This window comes from Prionailurus viverrinus, chromosome A1 (genome assembly GCF_022837055.1).
Source record: "Prionailurus viverrinus isolate Anna chromosome A1, UM_Priviv_1.0, whole genome shotgun sequence".
Lineage (NCBI taxonomy): Eukaryota > Metazoa > Chordata > Mammalia > Carnivora > Felidae > Prionailurus > Prionailurus viverrinus.
The window spans coordinates 4,497,902-4,523,487 of record NC_062561.1 but is presented as its reverse complement, the minus strand read 5'-3'; the positions used below and the strand labels follow the sequence as shown (position 1 = coordinate 4,523,487).

The 25,586-nt window shown below is 51.8% G+C and overlaps 1 protein-coding gene across 13 annotated transcripts in view; it reads left to right on the top strand.

Moving 5' to 3' along the window:
- SPATA13 (spermatogenesis associated 13) overlaps nt 1-25,586 on the top strand; it is a 350,239-nt gene that overhangs the window by 315,410 nt on the left and 9,243 nt on the right. For 9 of the 13 annotated variants that reach the window (XM_047874029.1, XM_047873999.1, XM_047873909.1 and 6 more), the window contains 7 exons: nt 11,608-11,744; nt 12,888-13,067; nt 13,665-13,850; nt 15,771-15,950; nt 18,104-18,336; nt 21,363-21,492; nt 23,229-23,601. In XM_047874029.1, the coding sequence (XP_047729985.1) occupies nt 11,608-11,744; nt 12,888-13,067; nt 13,665-13,850; nt 15,771-15,950; nt 18,104-18,336; nt 21,363-21,492; nt 23,229-23,601 (1,419 nt within the window). Of the gene's footprint in view, nt 1-5,742; nt 7,663-8,251; nt 8,423-9,417; nt 9,671-10,774; nt 10,984-11,607; nt 11,745-12,887; nt 13,068-13,664; nt 13,851-15,770; nt 15,951-18,103; nt 18,337-21,362; nt 21,493-23,228; nt 23,602-25,586 lie in introns of those variants that run through there. The other 4 variants (XM_047874243.1, XM_047874326.1, XM_047874578.1 and 1 more) reach the window with 4 other exon arrangements.

The following is a 25,586-nucleotide window of genomic DNA, read 5'->3' as shown; positions in this document are numbered from 1 at the left end:
TGTCTCTTTTCCTGCTCTGAATGTTTACTGGTTCAGTGTTCCAAAGACTTCTTCATATACTCAGAATACTATGCGCGCGCGTGTGTGTGTGTGTGTGTGTGTGTGTGTGTGTGTGCAGGAAATGATAGAAAACACAGTATTTAGTCAACTTTAAATGATATGCCAGCATAAGATAAAGTATGGAGTTTGCTAAATTGTGGGTTCTATTTTATTTGAGCACCCTGATTGGGCAGGGGCCAGGGGAGGGGCAGGGGGACCCTGAGGGACAGCCTGATGACTCTCCTCTCTGGAGGAAGCTCCTGCCGGGGACAGGCAGGGGGAAGGTGGGTGCCGGGGAGGATGGGCCACCAGGTCGTGGTCCTGTCCACGTGAGCTAAGTGAGGCCAGGACTGTGGCAGGTATGTAGCAAGATTGTTTTAGAGCCAGACAGACCTGGGTTTGAATTCCAGCCCCACCATTTGGGAGCAGTTACTTAACCTCTTTGAGCCACAATTTCCTGCTCTATAAATGAACAGTAATAATTCCAAGATGCTTACCAGGCTTGAGTGAGATGATTCATAGTAAGTGTTTAGCGCAGTGCCTGGTACACGCTAAGAGTTCATTCCAAGGATGTGGTGAAACCAGGCAGGTTCCTGCTCAGGATTTGTGCAGCCAGCCAAGAAGCAGCCGTCAGGAGCTGGCAGGGGTGGTGAGACCTAGCCCAGAGAGCTGTTGGGGGGGTAGGTAGCCAAGTGGGGGAGAGGAGCCCAGGACGGGTCCACAGGTGGCAGCGTGGGGAGCCCTGGTCAGAACCAGAAACCCCAAGAGAAGCGGCAGCTGGCTAAGAGGACTCCCGGGGACAAGCCAGAAGTAAAAGCTGAGGGGTCGCGGCGAGACGGTGAGAAACGCGGAGCCTGAGTCCCACATCTGGATTGGAGACAGGACAGAGGGCGAGCTTCCAGGACAGGCGGAAGCCGAGGACTCTCCAGCCACTGTGTTCTCAGGAGAGAGTGGAGGGGAGACGTCGGGGGCGTCGTCTTGGCCCAGACCCTCGTATCTGAGGCTCTAAATACCCACTTTACGGATGAGCACAGGCGGACTTTTTTCTTAATGAGATAGGGCATATGTGACACACCTCTAGGGCAAGTTTTGACTTTAGATTGAGAAGCGGCAGGAGGATTCACGGGTAGTTTAAAGCAAAATTCACAAAACCGTTGGTAGAAACAAAATCCACTGTCGGGGGTTTGGTGTAAATGAAGCTCCGTTGTGGTGTGACTTATTCCCGTCACCATCCTGGGCAGCAGAAGTCAGCAGTGGTCCCAAGCTGAATCCACACAGAGAGCTGTATGCTGGGAGAATTATTTTCGAAAGACCCACAGACGTTATAAAAGGTTTGCAGTGAAGGCCAGCATGTCCGTTTCTGGGATCCTGTTTGATCTTCCTGTCGATATGTTTAAAAGGCTCAAAAATACTATTTATGGAAAATGGGTTCCAAGTCTAGATTAGGCACAAAAGTGACTTTCATGACAATAACATTCTAAATTCTAGATATGAAAGATGTTTCAAGGCTTTCATCCAGTCACGTGACACTGACTAGTATGCATGTTTCTTTTCCCTAAAGAAAGTTCCCTGGGATAGGGGTTGGGCAGGGGTAGACACGTGAACAGCAAACTAGAGTATTGTAGCTAAACAGCTAAAATACAACTGTGTAAACGTGATGAATATTTTAAGAGGTGAGCTACCGTGCTTCTGGAGTATCACAGGCAGAGACTTACTGCGGGGGTCAGGGGATAATAGGAAAAAAGTCTTGGAACCCATCACCAAGAAGTGGGAGCCGAGCAGCCTCAAAGGATGAGTCCAAATTCGATCGGCTCTTTGGGTGGGAATGCTGTTCCAGGTGGAGAGGTCAGCACGGACAAAGGGATTTTGTCCTTTTTTGTCAATACAGGGAACATTCAGGGGTACAAAGTAGCCAAAGCAGAGGTTTTCACAACCAGTGAGATCCGAGCCCGTTGCCCTCCAAATCGTGTCTTGCTGTGTGGATAGGCAACAGAACACATATGTCCTGGAGCAGATCTCTGCGTGCGGGTTTAAGTAAGTCTGGGCTTAATTCCCGTGGGTCCCACATTTAGCCAGACGTCAGAATCACTCAGTGTGCTTTTCGAAATGGATTCTCGGCAAACAGCTCCACTCTCCTTGAGAACTTGGTTCTAATACACATTCCCCATGTGATTGGGTGCCATCCTCGCTGGGTGTGTGGGGGCCACTGAAGACGAATGGCCCTGGAAGTGGTGTGCCATGTTTTGGCGTTGAAAGGCCAGGGCCCCCGGGGCCTAGGTCATTTCCTCTGTGTGCATCTCTGTGGCTCGAGAGTCACTCCGGGTGCTCAGGCTTTTGGCCCAAACAGCAGTGGCTTTGTAAGAGCTGCTCACAGCCCCGAGCTGAGCGCAAGCTGCCTGCCCGGCTGCCTCCCTTGTGTTGGCCGTTTCCGTTTCTAACATGGGAAGTGAGACTGGCTTATCTCAAACCTGAGGAAGTCTGAGTGACCAGCAGGAGGTTTGCTAAAATATATGTTTGTAACAGATGATTCTAAGTGCAGGAATTTCCCTGCAGTCAGTCCGGTTTGGTGAGGGGAAATCCTCACGGAGCAGCCGCACGGGCAGAAGAGGGACGCCCGGTAGGTACTCCGTGTTGGGAGTCAGGACATCGTGACGACCGCTAACGTGCGAATGACTCCATGCCACGTGCCTCACTGTGAAGCCCGCTGTGTTCGTTCTTCCCTTCCTTTTATTTGACAAAACCCTTCACCTGCTCCCCGCCATCTGCCCTCCCCACGAACCCGTGAGACACAAGAGGGGTGCCATTTTTCTCAGTTGCAGAAGAGAAAGCGAAGACTCAGAGAGCTCAGGGCCTTTTTCTGTGTGGTCTTGCTGGACCCGAACCAAGGTCTTTGGACTCCCCGACCAATTGGCAATTCATCACTCTGCTCAAAAGTCCTTAAACACGTAAAAGTAAGCCAAGTGGGAGCAGACATGTTGCGGGTCCCGACAAAGGCTCCTACCAGGACACAGGCCTGTTTTCTGTGTGTATAAATCAGACTCCTGTGGGAAATCCTTATCCTTTGGTACATGTTACAAAGTAAAGTTTACCATTGTTGGTGATGTTTGATATTTCCCGTCATAACAAATTCACCTTTGGAGTCGGTGGCCAGGTTTCGTCCCTTCACCAGCGTAAAGTCTGAGTTCAGACAGAGGAATGTTTTCCTGAGGAATGTGGAAGCTGTTTATTGTTGGCCTTTTTTCAAAAAAAATCTTATGTCATCCCTAATTGTATCGTCTCTAATTGTATTTGCGACGGTCCTGCTGACTTAAAAATAGTCTGTGCTCTATGACCATGTGGCTCTGTCCGGTTGTTCCTGAAGCTGCCTCTGGCCAGGCTGCAAATGTGGCCCGGGGATTTTTCCTCAGGCAGCTGCTGCCGCCTGGAGAGGTGACCAGTTCCTTCAGGAAGTAAGCAGGCGTTTGGAGGGGAGAGAATTCAGAGCTGTATCCGAAGATCTGACTGTATAAGCGGGGCCACGGGAAGGAGGGGGCCCACGTGCGGTGCCTCGGTGACCCCAGATAACAGCAGCCTTTCCAGAAGGATGCTGACGATTCAACAAGAACGTTAAAAAATCATTTTATGCAGGTTTAGAATATTTACATATATTTACTCTACGGAAAGAGGCGTGTGGCTGTTTCAGAATTGACCCTGGCCAGAGGTATGTGCCAAAACTCTGTATGCGGAGCTTTTAGGTGATAAAGGAGGTTCTCCTTCGGTTTGACCACACCTGTAAGAAGTGCTGTGGAATGAGAACACCCCGTCTCTGCTCTCGTATTATATCTAGGGCTTTGGGGTTTTAAATGATTTTTTAAATGTTTATTTATTTTGAGAAGGAGAGAGAACCTGAGCAGGGCGGGGCAGAGAGAGAGAGAGAGAGAGACAGAGAATCCCAAGCAGGCTCCTTGCTGTCAGCGCAGAACCCAACGCAGGGCTCGAACCCACGAACCGTGAGATCATACCTGAGCGGAAACCCAGAGCCAGACACGGAAGCGACGGAGCCACCCAGGCGCCCCGTGGGCTTTGGGGTTTTAAAAGCAATTTTCATTCTCAACAGTCTTTGCTGTGTGCTTACAAGATTGTTTTCAAAAAATGGCTTTTCCACACCTATATATTCAACAGAAGAGATACATTTGGCAAGGATGTGGGGAAACTGGAACCCCGTGCACTGTTGTTGAGAATATACAGTGGTACAGCCACTGTGGAAAACAGGATGGAAGTTCCGAAAAAGGTTAAAATGGAATTACCGCCTAACCCAGCAATCCCACTTCTGGGTATATATCCAGAAGAAGTCAAAGCAGTATCTCAAAGAGACATTTGCATACCCACGCTCATTGCAGCATTACTTACAAGAGCCAAGAGCTGGGAGCGACCCAAGTGTCCCTCAGTAGGTGCACGGGTGTAGAAAACACAGTGTATGTGTACAATGGAATATTGTTCCACCTTCAAAAGGAAGGAAGTTCTGATACGTTCCACTACACGGATGAACCCTGTGGACATTGTGCTAAGTGAAATTAAGCAAGTTACAAAAGGGCCAATAGTGTGTGACTCCACTTACGACGAAGTATCTAAAGTAGTCCAAATCAAAGAAACAGAAAGTGGGAAGGTGGCTGCCAAGGAAGGGGGGAGAATCCGTTATTAGTGGGTATAAGGTTGCGGTTTTGCAAGATGAAAAAGTTCTGGAGATCTGTTTACAACAATGTGAATACACTTAATAATATTGAACTGTACCCTTAAAATGGCCAAGATGGCTAATATAATGGTACGTGGTTTCTTACCACAATAGAAAGGGAGAAAGGAAGACACTGAATGTACTCTTATTACTAGAACATATTTATTTCTCCTAATGGTGCTGAGGTACATGTTGAGAATTTATAGCAGCTCCACATCATGCAAAATTCCCCTAAATAGACAGCCATGATGACTAACCTTCATCTGTAGTTGAAGATTTTGAAGGCGGTAAGTTAAATGAGACCACGTTCACTTGGTGAGGAGGTGCTCCCACAGCATGAAGAAACCTGCGGTCCATTTGGGCGGTGGTGCAGACCTGTCTGTGCACAGGCCCGCCCGGCGAGGTGGCCGGGGGCTTTGGTGCACAGTGAGAGACGAGGTGGCTTATGCAGAGTGGGGCCAGATCACGGGAGAGTTTTGTCAGGATGCAGTTGTTAAGTCCTGTGTGGTTTCTAGTGAACGTGATGAAACCAGTGCTTCCAGAAGTTTACCTTGGGTGAGTCATGGGAATAAAAGGTACAGCATAAGGAATATCGTGATGCTGTGATAGTGCTGTGTGGGAGCAGATGGTAGCTACACGTGCAAGCACAGCACGGTGCTGTCGAATGGCTGTCGCACACCTCGCACTTAAGTAACATCGTGTGTCGACTATACTTAAAGAAAGAGGGGCGCCTTGGTGGCTCAGTCGGTTAAGCATCCAACTTTGGCTCAGGTCACGATCTCACAGTTTGTGAGTTCGAGCCCCACATCGGGCTCTGTGCAGACAGCTCAGAGCCTGGAGCCTCCCGTGGATTCTGTGCCTCCCTCTCTGTCTGCTCCTCCTGTGGTCATGCTCTGTCTCTCAAAAAATAAATAAAACATTAAAGACAGAAAGAGAGAGAGAGAAAGAAAGAGGAAGGAAGGAAGGAAGGAAGGAAGGAAGGAAGGAAGGAAGGAAGGAAGGAAGGAAAAAAAAGGTACCAACAAAAAAAGAAGTTGTTCTTGGAAGTGATACATAGGATGGCTGGTGGGGATGGAAATCAGGAAGCCCAGCGTGTGTACCTTGCTTCGGACCCGACTCCGGGTAGCCCAGTTAAATAGTTAAAAGTTCTTGGAACCTTAGTTTACTCGTCAGCAAATTGCAGTTCGGTTAAACAATTTTTGAGTGCCTTTTCTCTGCCAGGTATTACGCTAGGTGCCAGGGATACAAAAATAGACTCTGTTCCTTCCCTAAAGGAAGTTAGGGTCTCCAAAGGGAAACACGCATGTAAATACAGTACGTGTGCACAGATACAGCATCGAACTGTAGGACTAAAATCCCTCCCATCTGGACAGCAGACATTGAAAAATCCAACTCCATAAGATGTGCGTAAATTATAGGACAGAAACAGGAGTCATCGACTTAGAAGGGACTTGCAGGTCAGGAAAGGAAAAGGATAAAACAAAATCAGATCATTGCAGACCCAGGTGGGGACTGGGATCAGGAGTGGGAAGAAAAGGTAGTCACGAGGAGCAGGGGCTGGGTGAACCTTGCCATGCTCCAGAATGATTTAGAAGTACTGAAATTGGGGTGGGAAGCCATTTTTACTATCTGTCCAGTATTTTTGTCTCGTCACTGATAACAGAGGTAGTCCTGGCAGGGGTGGTAACACCAGTGAGTGGGAGCTGATGACGTTGGCTTGGTCCCCACTGCACACACCATGTCTTATTGGGACTTGAGTTCGCTTGTCTGGAAGTTGGGGAGATTAGTACCTGCCACACGGCATGGCCATGAGGATTGTATGAGCTGAGTCCCGCCAAGCAATAACCCTGTGCCTGTGAGGCCGAGGTGAAGAACCTGGTACTTCTGTAATACTTTTCAGTTTACAGAAGGCTTTCCTACATCACCATTTCACTTGAGGCTCACAGCAAGGTAATAACAGCAACTTGTTGAGGATTGACAAACGACCCTGTGAGATGGGTATTACTGTCTTTCTCTGACCGTTTGGGTGGGTGGAAAAAATGAGAAAGAAACTTTACCAAGGACTCGAAACTATTAAAAAAGAAACCAAATCATTTTTATGCAGCACTGTTACTTGAAGCCAAGTCTGTCTGACCCAAAGGCCTGCTCTTAGACTGTATGTTGGTGTATTTCCATCCATCCGTCTGTCCGTCTGTCTGTCCGTCCATCCAGCGAATACTTAGTGAGTGCCTGTGTGTGCCAGGCAGTGGTCCAGATACTAGAAATACAGTTAAGAACAAAGCAGACGAAATCACTGCCTTCACGTAGCTTACGTTTTAGTTGGAGACACAGACAGCAGACAAAGCGTGTTAGATGGTGAGAAATGCTGTGCAGAAAAATGAATCGGGAAAGCAGATCGGGGCTGGAGAGAGTGGAGGTTTTGAGTGCGCCGGTCAGGGAAGGACTTGCCTGAGTGCTTGCGTGAGGATGCCAGGTGCAGGGCACAGCAAACCCCGAGGAGGGAGACCCTGGCTACGAAGTGGGCAGCCAGCAGAGCCACAGCCGGTGACAGGGCTGGGAGGCGCAGAGTGCGTTTGGGGTAGGAGGCCATCTTCGGGGACTTGGGCTTCCCCCCGACGGCTTGGAGCAGTGGAGTGACAGGATGGTTGTGGCTTCTTTGGTGAGAATCCTAGCACGTGGCGAGGGGCTGCTGGAGTGAGCTCGCGGGAGAGCAGTGGGAACTGAGCAGGTTCTGGATGCTTTCCGAAGCGAGAGTCGCGGTTTGCTGAGGAGCTGGACAGGGGATGTGAGAGGCAGAAGAGCAAGAACGCCTCTGGAGACATGACATGTGAAAACTTACTCCCATTGTACGGATGAGAAAACTGAGGTTGGAAGAGGGTAAACAAGTGGCTCAAAGGTCGTTGAGCTCGACGGTTAGTAAAGCTAGGACCTTCATTCGCCCAGATATTTTCGCTCCACACCCCTTAGGCTTTCCCTCCTGCCACAGGCCTCCCGGTGTACCCCACTTACCCCTGGAAGTCTGAGTCAGCTGACCCCAGTGCCTAGCACCATCTTGTTTCCACAGTGATTAGTAAACACTAACCCATGCTGGTGACACTGTCACTGTTGAAATCTTTCTCATGGTGCCCCTCAGTCAGGATGGTGTTCCGAGTGTTTACGATGGCAACCCAGAGATCATTCAGTGGATGAAGGTCCTTACCTGCGTCCAGACCACTTTATCCCGCTACCTCTTGGGGAAGTTTAGCATTCTTTCGACGGGATCCCTTTCTCACTAGACTCCTGTAAATTGTGCATTTGTACATAGCCACCATTGGCCTTTGTTGTTGCTTTTTTCCCCTCTTACTGATTTTTATGGCAATAGCCAGATCAGACCGTAAGAATTCTCCCCGGTAAACATTCTTCAGTGGGTCTTTGAGGGGAAGAGTGTCGTTTTCAGGGCTTTGCCGTGGGCAGGAGGCCCAGGCACCTTTATTTTACTGTATCTCACTCCTTTTGGCTCAGGAGCCACGGCCGAAATGTGACGGAGAGAAATGCCATTGGTGCCAGGCTGTGGCGGGTCAGTGTTCGCTGAAGTCTGCAGCTCCTGCCGCTTTGGCCGCCTTGAAGACCGAGGGCTCGCACGTACCTTCCTTCCTTACCAGGGGCATTGGAGCATTTCAGCCGTTGCTGAAGGTAGTTGTTGGGCGTCATGGTCTGGCGGCTGCTCCCAGGACTCCGGGTAGAGACGGCTTGGAGCTTTAGTGTGGTTTTCTGTAGTCTAATGAGAAAGACTCACGTGTGTGCAGAAAGTTTATGTTTGCTTCCTTAAGACTTTCTCCCTCCACCCACCCCCCCAAATACACACACCGGGAAAGTGCCCTAGACCCAGTGACCCCAGGTCCTCTGCCCGCAAGCCCTCTGACCACCGCCTGGGATGCAGAAGTCACTACGCGGCATCCAGATCCCCACCCTCACCCCCGGCACCACCAGCATTGCACTCCAGAGAGAAGCGCCGGGGACAGAAGGTCCTGCTGTGTGGCGTGGCCGCCCGCTGGGACGGACGCACGCTCGCAGGGCCTGCACGCCCCTCACCTGGGCCGCCTGCACCGCCGCCAGCCTGGCGGCCAGCGCGGGCTTCAGGACTTGGTGGGCGGGTCCAGGGACGCTCCGCCCCTGCATCCGTTCGCCCTCGAGGCCGCTCAGTCGCACGTCCCCCCCGCTCTGGGCTACAGGCCTCTCGGATACAGGCAGCCGCCGCGTCGCCGGAAGGAACGAACGGGGCTGAGCATGGGGACAGGGAGGGGAGCGGAGTGGGTGGTCGGCGCCCGGCACCCCTGGCCTCAGAGCCCCGACTCGCCGCAGAGTCGCCCTGTCGTTCCGAGCTCCCGCCCTGCCACCCGGTGCGCTGCCCCGGGCGTGGGGAGGCCACGTCCCGCCCGCTGTCCTGGCGGGACAGGGAGAGGCCGCCCCGTGGCCGCGAGTCACCAGGCACCCGCTGCCGTAAAAGTAAGCCGGGCGGGGCTCGAAGAAGGGGTGACTGCAGCTGGGCCGTGGGGGCTGCCGCGTTCCGAGGGGGCACCGCAGGCCATGAGAAGGCAGCCGTAAAGCACGACCCCCGTGGAGACCCGGCCTGTCGGGCGTCGTGGAGAGGCGCGGCGTCCGGCACCCGGGCGAGGGGGGGGGGGGGGGGGGGCGGTGGGCGTCGAGGGAGGAGGGGCCGCTCGCCCTCCGTCGTGCCCCCATCTGCTCCCGTGCCCCCTGAGCCTCCCCAGTTTCCTTCACTTGGCCCGAATCCGTCGTCGTGACCGCGGGCCCGTCTGTGCCCTGAGAGGAGAGCTTCAGACCGCAGCGCGCGAGGTGTGCCCGGGGCCAACTTCCGCAGTGTGGCTCGGCGCCCGCCCGTCGTTGCCAGTCGTTCTCCATAGTTACCGTGGGTTTAGGGTAAGAATTCGAGGCTCTGTTCCCACGGTGGGTTTCCGCCAAAAAGTCGTTCACCGCGACAGCGTGGCCGCGGTGGCGGGAGGGAAGCGGGGGGCCTGGTGTGCCGCGCTCGGGCCGTGGCCTCGGCCGGGTGGCCTGTGGAGCCCCGGAAATGCGGCGGGGCGGTGGGAGGCGACGCCAGTCCCAGTCGGCAGACGTGGCACAAAACACGGAACAGGAGCTATCTCATTAAAAGACAGACAGACAGGGGCGCCTGGGTGGCGCAGTCGGTTAAGCGTCCGACTTCAGCCAGGTCACGATCTCGCGGTCCGTGAGTTCGAGCCCCGCGTCGGGCTCTGGGCTGATGGCTCGGAGCCTGGAGCCTGTTTCAGATTCTGTGTCTCCCTCTCTCTCTGCCCCTCCCCCGTTCATGCTCTGTCTCTCTCTGTCCCAAAAATAAATAAACGTTGAAAAAAAAAATTTAAAAAAAAATAAATAAATAAATAAAAAAAGACAGACAGACAGTTGCTTAGACAGAAGACCTGCCCCCGGAGGGTAGTTACCGGAGGTCCAGACTCGCGAGTCCCTGGGCGAGGCCAGAGCAGACGGCGCGCTCCCACCGCCGTCCGGAGCCGGCCTTCGTCCCTCGCACCACGCTGGCCTCTCGGACTCTGCCTTCTTGGTCCTTCCGCCGGTAACGGTAACGGGGGATCCTCCAGATCATCGCGGACTTCATCCTCTCTGTGGCTCCGTCGTCGTCGGCCCAGCCTCCGCAGACCACACCCTTCGTGGCCCTTCCCCGCGGGTTTCCCGGCCCCTCGCTCCGCCGCCAGTGTCGCCAAGCGTCCTCCTCCGGCCCGGCTCCCGCCTCCCGCCTCGCGCGCCGCCGTCACGGCGAAACCCTCCCTGGTGAGGCCCGACCGGGAATCAAGGACGCTGGGCACTTGACGCGCATCCCCTCACCTCATTCTCCAGAAAGGAAGAAAACGCTTTGTACAGCTGGGGGAGGTGAAGCTCAAGGAGTAAGGTGCCGGCCCCGTGCCCGTGGAGGGGCTGGGCTGCGATTCAGACCGGACCGTAGGACTCGGCAACCTGTTCTCTGCTTGTGGTGCCGGGGCCTCCCTCCGACCCCTGTCCCTTCCTTTCTCAGAATCCTGAAGGAGCCACCCCCCTGCCTACCGTAGCACTCGAAGCTCCCCCTCCCTTACTTTTCCAGTCTCCTCTTCTGTCAGAGGGACTGGTGTCCTGTACCACGTGCTTCAGTGCTTCAGATGGAGCCACGTTTTGCTCTCCGTCAAGAGCCACCTTGAAGAGCCGGCTGCTGCTTGCGCAAGGTCTTTCCCGTTCTCTTCACAAGGAACGTTCTCTCTCTACGATTCCCTCTGCTGGATGACAGATTAATTAGCCACCAGGAGACTACGTCACTGCCCGGGGCGGGGGGGGGGGATCTGAATGCCAAAGGTGCGGTACCTAATTCCTCACTCCGATATTATGAGTTCGAGCCCTTTCACATTGTAGGCACTTGGAGAGAACGACTGCGGGTCTCCACTTAGGACACCATCAACACCTTTTGATTTTAGTAGCACCACTGCCTTGCAGGTGAAAGACGGAGGCAGAACACTTTATTGATATTTTTTATGTCTCCTTTGGAGCACAAGTTGCCAGCCAGATGACACACAGTTCACTCACCATCCTCACCCGCAAAGTAATGCCGTGTATTAGCGTTGGCGGTGCCCTCTGAGCCGTTCTCATCTCCACTTCCCGTAACCCTCGACCGCAGCTCTTACTTAGCACGGCGTCTACTTGGGGATTAATAGATCTATACACATCTTCTCATGATTCCTCTTTCTGGGGAAGACACAAATGATTACTTCCCCTTGGGAGTAATGTTCTCAGAGGTCATTTAGTTTGCCTTCGCCGTGTTTTTTAAACCGTAAACCATGCCATTTCTTTCTCAGTCTCTTCAGATGGAGGTACCGAGTCCTCTGCCTTAGTGGATGACAACGGCAGCGAGGAGGATTACAGCTATGAAGACATCTGTCAGGCCAACCCCAGATACCTCCAGCCGGGCGGGGAACAGCTGGCCATCAACGAGGTACTGGAATCACACACAACAATGGCGGGTCTTGGAGACCCGACTCTCAGGGTACACGGTCACTTTAGACTTGGCCCCCTTGATTCTTTCTCGCTAAACCTATTCCCAAACCTAGAACTCTGATATCGTGGCATTTTCAAAGACAACGTATGTGACTAAGTTTTCTAGATAACCAAAGCTCACACGTTGCTCTAAGTCATAAGGGCGGCAGTCATTAGTGTTTGGATAGTGCTGTTCGGAAATGCTCTTCCTTACGTTATCCCAGAAAGATCTCACAGCCGATCGCAGAGGTAGATGTTATAATTACTACCCGTATTTTAATACACACTCAGAGACTAAGAGGCTGCAACACTTGCTAGCAAATGGCAGACCTGAAATTAGCCACGTATTTCTTACTACACATTTGGTGTTCTTTCCACCACTGGGCATCTGCAGCTCCTTTTATGGAACTCTTTCTAGAAGACACCCCTGGCTTTTGGAGTTGTTGACCAGAGTGCATGGAATGTCACTTCTCAATGAGTTAGCGTCTCCATTAGTAATACCGGTTGTTGCTGTAGAAGATGACAGTGTCCCTGGGAGCTGAGAGGACCCACAGCCACCTGCCCCTATGGCCGACTAACTGATGAGCTGTGTCTGTTCCTGGCTTTTTAAATTAGCTGTTAAATATCTGGAGACCACGCTGTGTCCTCTTTAATTGTAGTAGACTATCAAGTTAGATTAAGAGTTTATTCAGACCATGAATGAAGTATGGAGAGTAATCTCTAGGTGAACCTGTGAGTGTCTTACTATAATGTATATGCATAACCATTGGAGGCTTGGTTCTGTGTTATTTAGTTTGCTCAGACACAGACAATTGCTTGGGGGCTGAAAATTCCATAATTCATATTTGTTAGATAACTGATGTACAGATAAGTGAGCCGTTTTAATACTTCCTTGGGAAAAAAAAATAGATATGGGGTTTCCTTTAGGAACATATGAGAGACACCCACCTGATTTTCCCTGATAAGGAAACTCATTTTGTACAACACTCAAGCACTAAGGACTGACCTGGAGCCAGCAGTATGTACAGAGAAGCAGCGGAAGATGTCTGTGTCCCCTCATCTGCCCGCCGCAGTTTGCGCTAAGCACGTGTCCCCATTGCAGCTGATCAGCGATGGCAGTGTGGTCTGCGCAGAGGCCCTATGGGACCACGTGACCATGGACGACCAGGAACTGGGCTTCAAGGCAGGAGATGTCATCCAGGTTCTGGAAGCCTCTAACAAGGACTGGTGGTGGGGCCGGAGTGAAGACAAGGAAGCCTGGTTCCCCGCAAGCTTTGTCAGAGTAAGTGTGGTGCTTTCCCCTTCCCACAGCTGCCTGTGGGGGGCGGCAGAGCTGCGTCCAGCTCAAGCCCGCTCTCTACAGGCTCAGTTCTTTGTCGTGACGTTATTTTACTTATTTTTTAATTTTTTAAATGTTTATTTATTTTTGAGAGTGAGCGAGCGAGCGTGAGTGGGGGAGGGGCAGAGAGAGAGGGAGACAGAATCCGAAGCAGGCTCCAGGCTCCGAGCTGTCAGCACAGAGCCCGGTGTGGGGCCCGAACTCACGGACCACGAAGATCATGACCTGAGCTGCAGTCGGACACTTAACTGACTGAGCCACCCAGGCGCCCCTCTTTGTAATCATTTTAATGAAACCTTTCAGAAATTAGATGGGTTGAAGGAAAAATTTCAACCATGGTCAACTAACTGTGGCATTGCTGCCATGGTTTGAGCCGCCGGCCCAGCCGTGGCCCTGCCAAGTACATGAAGACGTAGCCTAGGGCCAGGCTGCCTTCCTAACCAGCCGTGGAGAAGTGGAAACCTGGGGTGGGGGGGACCTTCTGCCTGCTTCTGGCGCCGCCTCCCCCCGAGTCACCTGTCACCTGTGTGTGGCCCGCAGTTGCGTGTCAATCAGGAAGAGCTGTCGGAGAATTCCAGCAGCACCCAGGGTGAGGAGCAGGAGGAGGATGCCGACAAGAACCGCCACAGACACTTGGAGAGCAAGCACCAGATGAGGACCAATGTCATCCAGGAGATCATGAACACTGAGCGGGTGTACATCAAGCACCTCAAGGACATCTGTGAGGTAAGACCCCGGACCCCGCGGCCTCCCCCAGGTTGTCTGTGGGATATGCCCGTGTGGTTTTCTTCTGTCCCCAGTCCGACACACTTTTCTGTAGCCCTCACTTTTCCTCCCCTGTCTGTCCGTGTGGCCCCTGCACGGACTGCACCCTCATGAAATACTTGTCTGCCTTGTTGAGCATCAGTGGCCCCCTGCTGTAGTCAGCTTTCTTTCCTACACTCTCAGGACTGACATCCTGAGGTTATTCAGAGCGAATGACTTTCTGCCTTTTAATTTTATTTATTTATCTATCTATCTATTATTTATTTGAGAGAAAGAGAGAGCAAGCAGGGAGAGGGGCACAGAGAATATCTTAAGCAGGCTCTGTGCTCAGCACAGAGCCCAACGCGGGGCTCGATCTCACAACCCTGGGATCGGGACCTGGGCTGAAATCAGAGTAGGACGCTCAACTGACTGAGCCACCCAGGCGCCCCCAGAGTGAATGACTTTCAGAGGAGGCAACACCCGTCGGGTGAAACCCACACGATTCCGCAAATGTGCGTCACTATTTACCATCCCACTACATCTAATCGCTGTCTCACAGATTAGGTTCTCAGTCAGTCAGATGCAGACCAAAAAAAAAAAAAAAAAAAAAATTGCTTTTATCTAGTGATTTTCAAAGCCATATTCTGCAGTGTCATGGTAACTACTGTGTGATAAATTCTGTGTCTCCCACGATCCTCTGTGTTTTTGTGGATTTTGTATGAGCCTTTCGCTCCACTGGTGTTGGCCCCATCTCGTTCCCGCTGGCCTGGCCCTGAATGCTGAGTGCTGCACTCTCAGTTCAGCTGTGAACATTTAGCACTAAAGACAAACACAAGGGAGACAAGTGCCCAGTGATTGGATTAGCTGGCCAGAGAAAGACAGAGCGATGTTTAGCTTTAACCATCTGTTCCCTAGAAGTTACGGGAGTTTTTTTAAAGTGCCATTTTAGGAAAATAAGTCATGTCTTAATAATTGTCGAGCTTTGACTTTGTGCCTTCCTTTGACCTGGATGAATTCCTACAAATGCTCACCGGGCAGGTCCTACTACCCCTCCTATTACAGATGAGGAAACTGAGGCACAGAGAAAGTAAAGTGGTGGGGTTAGGATTTAAATCAGACGGGTCTGCCCTACAGCCTGTATCTTGAACCTTTACATTGTCTTTGTGTTAAAGTTCAGACCAAGTGGGCAGCGGTATGTATTTTATCATGTAGCCCGCTTAGGCTAGGTTATTACATGATGCTGATTTGGGGATAATTATTACACACGTTTATGGCCTTTCCTTCCTTCCACACTAACTTCTACCCAAGCCATGGTACATCTAGGGTGTTGTACATAGAGAATGAGTAGGGCTGTGATCGGGGCAGGCCTCGGATTAAAGATCTGCAGATCTGTGCTCTGTATAGAAAGTAGGAAATGGTGGAATCCTTGGGTAAGATGTCCTTGGCTCTTTGCCATGACAGTGAGCCGGCTGCATGAGCCGTTCAGCAAGCTGTGGCATTCTGTATTTGACAGGTCTTCTCAGCTGTGAAATGAAATTAGGGATGGGAGAATGATTATCTTAAGAGTTTAGAAAAAGTATGACAGTCTCAATGTTTGAGCCCTCATGTTTGAAACCCTGCAACTTTGCTTTATGAGTATAATCTGAAAACTTTATATAGTTTCTTGCCTCCTAAATCCAACCACATGCACCTGTTGTTCTCTTTTCTTTCAAAAATATTCATAGCACACTGCAGTCGCGGAAGTGTGATTACCCCATCAGGGACCCATAGGGTAAAATAATTTTCTCTAATTAAAATCTACTGCAAGATAATGGCTTTGGGCCCAAAACACTGTATTATTCAAATAATTTCTGTGAATCTCCAAATTAATTTTTAAAAGTTTACTTCTCTGTTTCGCAGGGCTATATCCGACAGTGTCGCAAACACACGGGAATGTTCACTGTTGCGCAACTAGCCACCATTTTTGGAAACATTGAAGATATTTACAAATTCCAAAGAAAGTTCCTGAAAGACCTTGAGAAACAGTACAATAAAGAGGAACCTCATTTAAGTGAAATAGGATCCTGCTTTCTGCAACACGTATGTCACCTGTTACGTCTTATTAATCACATCCGGTCAAATAATTTTGAAATGTTTCTCCAATCTAGAAAGGAGTCCTTTTTTGTTCTGTTTTGTTTCTTGCTTTGTTTGCTGGATTAATTGCCTATGGAATGGAGATGTCAGTTGTAAATTAAGTTGCTTGGTTTATATGGTTAATCTTTACCTACATACCTCAAGATTTTAGAATCTTCCCACTTTTATGCAGTTTGGAGTTAGGGGGTTGTATTTGGAGTAATTTCTCATAGTCCCTCTCATAGTAACTATTATATGTTAATCACTCTTTTCAGGGTTTTCTTGTGTTAGCTTCTGTACTGCTATGACGTGGTAGGATTGATTATTTTGCCCATTTTCCAGATGCAGAAACTAGCCCAGAGAGCAAGTGACCCAAGGTCACATGTTTTTTTTTTTTTTTTTTTGATGTTTGTTTATTTTTGAAAGAGATAGAAAGCATGAGCAGGGGAGAGGGCAGAGAGAGAGGGAGACACAGAATCCGAAGCGGCTCCGAGCGGTCAGCACAGAGCGCAACGTGGGGCTTGAACTCACAAACCACAAGATCACGACCTGAGCGCAAGTCAGACGCTCAACCGACTGAGCCACCCAGGTGCCCCTCAAGGTCACACATTAGTAAGGAGCAGGTGTAGGTTCAGACCGAGGTGTGCAGTTCTCAGACCCCTGCGTGGAACGCTGTAAGTACCTCAGAACAGTCTTGTGATGATGGCGTGAGCTTAATAACTGAGGATTCAGTGCCCCTGATTAATACTAACAGATTTCAGAGGAAGGAGACTTTATTCCCAGCCCAAACGGACACAATTATCGTAACAATAATAGCAGTGACAAAGCCAGCTCCTCAGGTAGCACTTGCTGGGTACTGACCCCAGTGGCTATACAGAGGCAGCAGAACGGAAGCTGGTCCTCGGGTAGGTTGATTTTAAGTGGCTGAAGATAATGCCGTGGTGGCCACGCAGTGGGGAGCATCCGCCCCACGAGTGCACTGGGTCTGTTTGGGACTTGGTGAAAGGCCTGTTTGGCCAGAGCAGAAGGTTCCAAGAGAGAAGCTTCAGAGGTCGGTGAAGGTCAGGCTGCAGGGGGCAGGGCCTGATGAAGGCGAAGCCTCTGGGCGCGGCCTTGCCGGGAGAACGGGAGAAGCCACACAAGGGACGAGGTGGTACTGGGGAGGGGTGACTGCAGTGGGCATGTGGAAAGACAGACACGTGGGCGTGGGGATTTCTGAGAACCAGCTGATGGAACTGGTCTTGGGGCGTCAGAACTGCCTGCAGGGCGTTGAGTGTCCAAGAATTAACAGGCGGGTGGGGAAAACCTTCTAGACTTCTGGGACACGGGAGTTGAGGCGTGTCGTGCTGGGCACAGACAAGTAGGAACTGCGGGGTGGGACACCACACAGCCGTGGGCAGGGCGGACGACCGCGAGCGGGCAGCCTGGCCGCAGTGGCTGCGGCAGGGGGCTGTTCGGAGGTGGGGTGCAGAGGCCCTGGGAATGTGGAAGCAGGGGCAAGCCCTCGAGCACGGATGGGGGACTGACAGGGTGCCGCTCTGGGATCCGGGAGAGAAGCGCCGGCGTCCTGAGACCTTGGTGGCAAGCGGCCTCCAAGGGAGAAGTCCGGGAGAAAGGAAGGGAGCCGGGGGGCTCACGTGTGTGGGGACCAGGCGGTGGGGCGTTAGGGGGAGGACGTGCTGTGGGGGGAGCGGGTGGTGGCTTTGAATCCCCCCCTTGTGGTCACGGTCACAAGCCTGTGTGTCAGTGAAAGTAAAGAGGACGAGGGGGAGACAGACAGGACTTGGGAACAGCGCCTGCCTTTTCCTTGGAGCAGAGCTGGGGCGGAGATGACGGTGGCAGTGGGTGCCGCTCCCCTGCGGAAGCCCCGGGCCACCGTGAGACACCCCGTCAGGGTTCGACGAGGGGGGCTTCGAGTGGGGCCAGGGCACCGAGTCCTAGAGCAGCACCCCCCCCCCCCCAGGCCCCCTGCTCTGTAAGCGGCCCCTGCCTGCAGAGAAGACGCGGGCTTGCTGCATGAGAACAGGGCAGAATCGGGGTGCTCTCCGGGACGCCCCCTCGGACGGGGCCGCGCCCATCACCAGCCCATAGCCTGACGCGGCTGTGCTTCCCCTTCCCAGCAAGAGGGCTTTGCCATCTACTCTGAGTACTGTAACAACCACCCGGGCGCCTGCGCGGAGCTGTCCCGCCTGATGAAGCAGGGCCGCTACCGACACTTCTTCGAAGCCTGCCGCCTGCTGCAGCAGATGATCGACATCGCCATCGACGGGTTCCTGCTGACGCCGGTGCAGAAGATCTGCAAGTACCCTCTGCAGCTGGCCGAGTTGCTCAAGTACACCACGCAGGAGCACAGGTGAGGGGCAGGTGCCTCTGGGGGACGCGCACCGGGGCCTGCGCACCCCGCCCCCAGGGGGGCGGGCACTCGGGGCTTCGCAGAGTGGCGGTGACAGGCTGGCTCACGCGTCCTCTTGACGCTCTCGCTGAGCGTTGGGGAAGAAGCTGTCATGTCGCTTTGAACGTTCAAGATTACTCTGAAGTCTGAACTAGGGTCATCGAAGAGGCTCCGGAATATCTGTTCCTAGAGATACTCAACATTTAAGAATAATTCTTAAACTGTGTCATGAGCACACGGGGGTTTGTGTTGTCTGTTGGTCCTTATAGATGACGTATATCCTACAAATGCTCTTTTGTAGCTACTCAGTAGTTAATAAATAAAGACCTACACCGGCATAACTTCAGTTTCGGAAACAGTCTGCTTCCCGTCCCATAGCAACTCACCCCCAGAGCGCTATCATGTACTGCAAGGAGAAGTTACCTTACGGAAGGGTGAGGACTGCCAGAGTTTAAACCCTGAAAGAGTGGGGAATCTCGAGGGGACAGGGTAGTGTGTAGGGTCAGGTTGGAGAAGCATCTCCCCGAGGTCCCGTCTGGCTCTAAGCCCTTTCTTGCCCAGCCTGGGTGCTCACTCTGTCTCCATGATCCGTTCCACCCCGTACACCTTGCGCTTTGGAGCACGGGACTTCTCATCATGGTCACCCGAATGCTCCATTTCCTTGTCCCTAAGTTTGTCCCTAAGTTCTTCTGGGGGAGCTATTAAGTTGCTACTTAACAGCAACTCACGGTTTTCCTGCATGTACAGAATGACGCATAACCGTGCCGTGATTATTTGTGAGATCTCACCCACTGGGTGTTGGAATGGGCATGCCGTTCTGTGCCACTCCCCAAGATGTGCAGGACCCAGCTGTGCGTGGTGCCTTTAAGTGGCACCGGTTGGGTTATTGCTGTGTTTTCACCAGGCCACAACCGGAATGCCAGCTGGATACCAAGGTTTTGGGATAAAGCTTGCTATTTTAGGTAAGACTCAAACCTCATTCCTGACATCCATGTCACTGGTACAAAGCTTTCAGTGTACCTACCTGTAGCCCTTGAAAGGATGATCTGGAAAGGCTCTAGGATGCAGAGAGGGGGACAGGATTGTACCCAGAGGAAATCTGCCTTGCCAAACCACACAGTGCTGGCTTTTCACAGCTAACGGCTGCCCGGAGAGCAATCACATTCTCCCCGGCAGTGCCTGGCCCTGCAGGGTGTGCAGGATGGAGCCATCTTTTGTCCTGTCTGTTGCCGGACTCCTGTGGAGACATGGGGCTTGCAGAAGGAATCTTTTTACAATTAGATTGGAAGGTGGAAAGAGAAAAAGAGCTGGGTTGCCAAACAATAGACCCTATAGACATGGATGTTAAAGAATTAAGACTAAAGGAATAAGAGAAAGGCATTCATTGAAAGAGAGAAGAGAGAAGAGAGCTATGTATATTTCTATTTCTATTTCTGTTTCTGTTTCTATTTCTATTTCTGATGGGAAAATCAGAAAACTTGAGTGGAAGCAAAATAGCGAAGTTAGGAGAGCCACACATTTAAAGAAAATGTTCAAGAATGAAAACACACCATGCTGAGGAACCAGAGAAAATAGATAAGAGTAAAAAGAGACATCTTGACAGACATGGGCAAGCAGATTGGCACGTTCTCAGGTGGGAAGTGTATGTCCGGAAGTCTGTACATCATCCTTCAACAGTTGGTTTTTCTCTTCTAAGGGCATTTCTCACTGTGAGGCATTTGTGTATTTTGGCTACTACCCTCCCTCCCCCCAAATCATTTTAAAGGAAATGACAGAAAGCCCATTTCCCTGTCTTCATTCAATAAAACAAAACAATTAAAAAAAACCAAAATATTGCGTTCTGCCTCTTTCCTAGGATTGACAGAAAATCTTGTAGGGAAAAATATACAATAATTTTGTGCACTCTTCTTCATTGCCTGAGGCCCGGGGTGAGTGGTGGCTCCCATTATCTTGGCAGCCCCCTTGTATCTGTTTGGGTCTTCCATTGTGCCCCGCTTCTGAGTGTGAACGGGCCTGTTTAAAGACAGCGAGGTCTGCCTTGTGGGGGAGTGCCCAGGGACTTCCCAGGAGTGGAGTTTAATTGTGTTTGCTAAATAAACAAGAGTCTGCTTCCAAGGCTTTCTTGTCCTGACTGTGCAGGAGGATCTGAATTCGGTGCAGCTGAGATCCAAAGGCTCCGTCTATCCCGTGAGACACAGGAACGTGCCAGAAAGTGAAGAATTCAGCTCATTAGCTGGATGATTGGTTTACATGTCCCCAAATTATTAATGCCGAGCAAACTGGAATGTAAAACTTCCCAATACTAGACGTGCCCTGCCCGAGTCTGTGTGTAGAGTATAGCTGTAATTTATTTTTCCAGTACCTCCGGTTTTAGAAACCTGGGGAACAGGAGCCTGTTCCAGGGAATATTTAGTTTGATCTGACTGCAGGATACGGAAGCACCAGAAATGAAGGTCGTTCGGTGAGGTGAATACGGTGTTAGCGTTTACATGACACCACGTCCAGCTTCTGTGGCTCATGTCCCCTTTGTGTCCTTTCCTGAATCTCATCACAGATGAGGCTCAGAGCGGATAATTAGTCTCGAGAATGGTTACTGATTGTTAAAGTACTTTATATAGCAAAACTGGCCGTAAGAGAACCAAAGCAATAATAAAGACTTTCCTTTCTTTATTGATGAAAATAATCTATTGTCACTGTGACTAAAACTTATTTCTTGTGGCATTCACTTTCATTCATTGCGATTTCTGGGAAATGAATGAAAACATTCTTATTCCAAAGAATTCTGGATTGCATTCGGTCAGCTCCCTTAACCTATGGAGACTGTGGTCTATTCATAGAGGAAAAAGAAAAAGGGAACAATGGCCGTTCTTTAGATGCCACGTCGTCTAGACTGTTGGTATACAAATCAGGGATGGGGGGCATGACTTTGTCAGTCTGCCTTTGCAGGTTTCAGGTTATATGGCTAAAATGAACCTCCTGCTTTACAGTGATTACAACAATATAAAGGCAGCCTACGAAGCCATGAAGAACGTAGCCTGTTTGATCAACGAGCGCAAGCGCAGGCTGGAAAGCATAGACAAGATAGCACGGTGGCAGGTGTCCATCGTGGGCTGGGAGGTAAGTGCGAACCCCTTCCCGCACCTGCTACGCCGCCCAACACTGTCACCCCCTCCCTCACTCTGCTCTAGTTTGATGCCATACTTGAGCATCCTGTGATTGACTCTTCGTATTCTTGGCCTTAATGGTGTCTGCGTTTTGAGGCACGTGCTTGACCTTAACAGTCAGCTACTTGACGCCTCACCTGCACCAAGAAATCAACTCTGAAGAGTGTCTGTAATTCATTTATCGTTTACGCTGTCTCTCCTGCTAGGAAGTACGCTCCATGAAAGCAAACGGAGAACCCTTAAAATACACAATATAGTGTGGGAGGAGTACGGACTCCGGACTCACACTGCGTGCGTCTGAACTGGTCTGATCTGGGCAAGATCAATATTTTCATCCATAAGGTGGGGTTGAAAACACTACCTGCCTCACAGGGCTGTTGTGAGGATCGTCTAAGACGGTGGTAAACGCAGTCCTTGGCACACCCTGTAAGAATGGTCTAGCGTGCGTATTTATTTATAAACACAACAACCACAGCAGCGTCTGGCACTGCTCTAAGCCGTTTTTATATGCGAACTCGTTTCATCCTCTCAGTGACCCTATGAGGTAGGGACTGCTGTGGCCTCCACTGAACTGATAGGGAACGGAAACACGCAGGGGTAGGGAGCTGGCCCAAGGCCACACAGCTGGAGAGTGGCAGACCCGGATTCCAATCTAGTCAGGCAGCCTGGCTTCAGAGCGCGTGCTGGTGACCGCTAGACCCTATGGCAGTCATTAAGAACGATCAGCTGGTGCTGTTCCGATTGTGTTTAGACCAAGTGAGATTCGTCCTACATCAAATTGATTGGTCAAAACACACTGTCCCGAAGGATTAAGAAAGTTTGGATGGAGAAGTTAGGTTTTTAACTAAAGTAGGTGATGGCTGTGAACGTTGGAAAGAGATACTTCTATTTCAGGGGCCGTAGAGACTTGTGGAGCTTGGATGGGCCCCCAGACATCACTGTGTTTAACTCTCTTACTTTGTAAGTGCAGAATCTGGGGCACAGAATTGCTATAGGCAAGTAAGTGGAACTGTTTTGGAGTCAAGATTTTCTGCCTCCACAAAACGTTGTGTGTGACCGGGACTGAAGGAGAATAAAAATCTTAGAGACCAAAGGCCGGTGTCATACCCAATACCATAAAGGTACATTGGGTTAGACCCAACCTAATACTGTAAAGGTGTATTTTTCCTTGTGTTCTTGGACTGTGGCACTGAGGGGATAATTTACTGTCAGAAGTTCACCGATCTCTGGTTGGCAGTTTGCCACGTGGCCTTTTGTTTCCAAGATCCGAAGCTAGTTTTTATTCTGGGAGCCGCTGTGTATACCAGACGGGAAAGCCCGAGCCCCAGGGTCGATAGCACAGAGTTCCCACCCGTAGGAAGCCTCTGTGGTGCCCTTCTTCTCCCAGGAGCAGCCATTTCAGACGGGGTGGAGTCTGGTGACCCAGCACGTTTGCCACCGGGAATACACCTCACAACACAGAGACGCCGTAACATTTCCCGCTGAGTAGGAGGTAAAGAAAGGAAATTTCACACACAGGGAGACGAACGGCCCGAGATTCACGTGGCCTCTTTAGCCCCGCTGACCCGCGGACGGGTCTCCTGTGACTGGAAGGTCCGAGAACAGACCGTGTCAGGACCTCTTCCTGTCTCCGTGACGCGTGAAGGAATCGGGATGGGGAGACCGTGAACTGTGTTTTCCTCCCTCCAGGGGCTGGATATCCTCGAGCGGAGCTCGGAACTGATCCATTCCGGGGAGCTGACCCAGGTCAGCAGGCACGGCAAGAGCCAGCAGCGGACGTTCTTCCTGTTTGACCACCAGCTGGTGTCGTGCAAGAAGGACCTGCTGCGCAGGGACGTGCTCTACTACCGAGGCCGCACGGACATGGACGAGGTGCGGCTTGTGGACCTGGAGGACGGGCGGGACAAGGACTGGAACCTCAGCGTGAAGAACGCCTTCAAGCTCGTCAGCAAAACCACCGACGAGGTTCACCTGTTCTGTGCCAAGAAGCAGGAAGACAAGGCGAGGTGGCTGCAGGCCTGCGGTGACGAGAGGAGGCGCGTGCGGGAGGACCGCGAGATGGGTGAGCGGCGCCTCTGCCCTCCCGCCCCAGCCGCATCCCCCCCCCAGCCCAGCGGTCAGCTCTTCCCCGCCCCCCGCCCCCCCCCCCCGGGGTCAAGTAGCCCCCTTGCAGAAAAGAAGCGGGATCTGCAAATCCCGAATACGGTCGGCCCCACGCACAGTCAGAAGCCCGCGTGTTAACTCTTGACGACTGATAGCCTGCTGCTGACCGCAGAGCCTTACGGCTACCATAGTCGATTAACACACGTACGGAGGTTGTGCCGTTTAATCCCAAGATGTGGATACTGTTGCTATACCCATTACTATAGGTGAGGAAATTGAGGCTCAAGGCACTTGCCCACTCTTCTAGCGTGACCACTTAGCATTTAAAGCCAGCTCGGTGTCACCCCGAGACTGGGCCACACTCTGGTGACTGTCATCCAGGCCATGAGAAATACCGGATGATCCTCGAGGCCGCCTCTTCAGGTGTACCTTTAAAGCACTTTAAATTTACCTTGCTGCCCTAGTCCATTCAGACCCAAGACCTTGGCCCACCGGTTTCCCCATCTCTCTCGTGCATGAAGCTGAGGACCGTGCACCCTGTCCTACGGTTCAGGCACTGCTTCCTCCTGTCGCCCTTACCGTCCCAGGGTCTGCTCGCCTCCAGGTACTGATTAGCCCTAAAAGCCGGAAACTGTCAGGCCCGGTCTGTAAGCCCAAGGTGCAGGGCCTTCCGAGCACATTAGGGTTTTGAGCACCAACTGTCGGACAGATGTCAGGATGCCACAGGGACCGGGGGCCTTAAAGGTGAGGTGGAGTGAGGATATTCATCTCTGCAGCCCACGTAAGCCCAGACCGTAAAGGCTACGTAGTGCAGGACAGAAAAGCCACCCACTGCCGCGACGAAAGCTAGAGTGGAAACCTGGGCCTACCCCCGCCCTGTCCGTGTTCTACGGATCCGTGTTGTACCGATCCTAGGCTTCGCTATGGATCTGAATCTCACCCACAGGAGGGTGTGTGGGATCCTACGTTAGGGCAGGAAGGGGTTTAGGAGTCAGTCTGGCTCACTCACCATCAAGCAGGAATCTCCTCTGAAACGCTGAACCTCAACCCCTAGTGACACCTGTAGCACTCATTACTCACAGGGGACCCCTTCCGCTAAGTGGACGACCCCCTTTTACCAAGAGGAAAGCTGCTTCCCAGCAGCTGCCGTATGTCGGTGCCACTTTTGACTGGGGTCTCACTGGAGTAAGACTCCTCACTCTGTCATGCCGAGAACGCCTCAAATATTTGCAAAGATCCCAATTTTACCTGCCATGTAAGGCCATCTAGTGTAGGCCCTGACATCATTTGTAAGTTGGAATATTGCAGTTTCCCCTCAGATAGAACCAATATTGCAGGGGGCATCCTAAACACGTCTCAACTCTGTCCCTTGACAGAAAGAAAGACGAGCCTTGATTTTATACCTTTCTCTAGTACACTGCTTCCCTTGTGGCTGGTCCTCAGAAGACGTGAATGAATGAGTGAATGAATGAATGAATGAATGGGGCACTCTGGGAGTCTCTGGACTGGGTGAATGTGGAATGAACGAGGGTGGCCCCGGGTCCTCGCCAGGCATGTTATGTTAGTCCAGTGCCTGTCACCTCATGTGTGGAGAGATCGGGGAGGTCCGCCATAAGGCAGGCTGGGCATGGAGGGCCGGAGTGGGGCAGAAGGCCCGTGCGGGTCCAGGAGCAGCAGAAGCCAGTGTGTGGCACCTGAGGGAGGGGTCAGGACCTGTCAGACGTCAGCTCGGTCAGGGAGCCACGGCCCAGGGAGCAGCCGGGAGCTGAGTGTGACAGCGGAGGCTGAGCCCTGATTTCCTTCTGCTGGGTGTAGAGCTGCCTCCTGGAAGAAGCTTTCTTGCCGGCCTAGGAGCCAGCCTGACAGACTTGGCCCTCCTCCGTCCCTGGCCTTTGCTCTCTCTCCACGTCCTGCGTGCAGGGGCCTGCTGTTCCCCCCACCTCA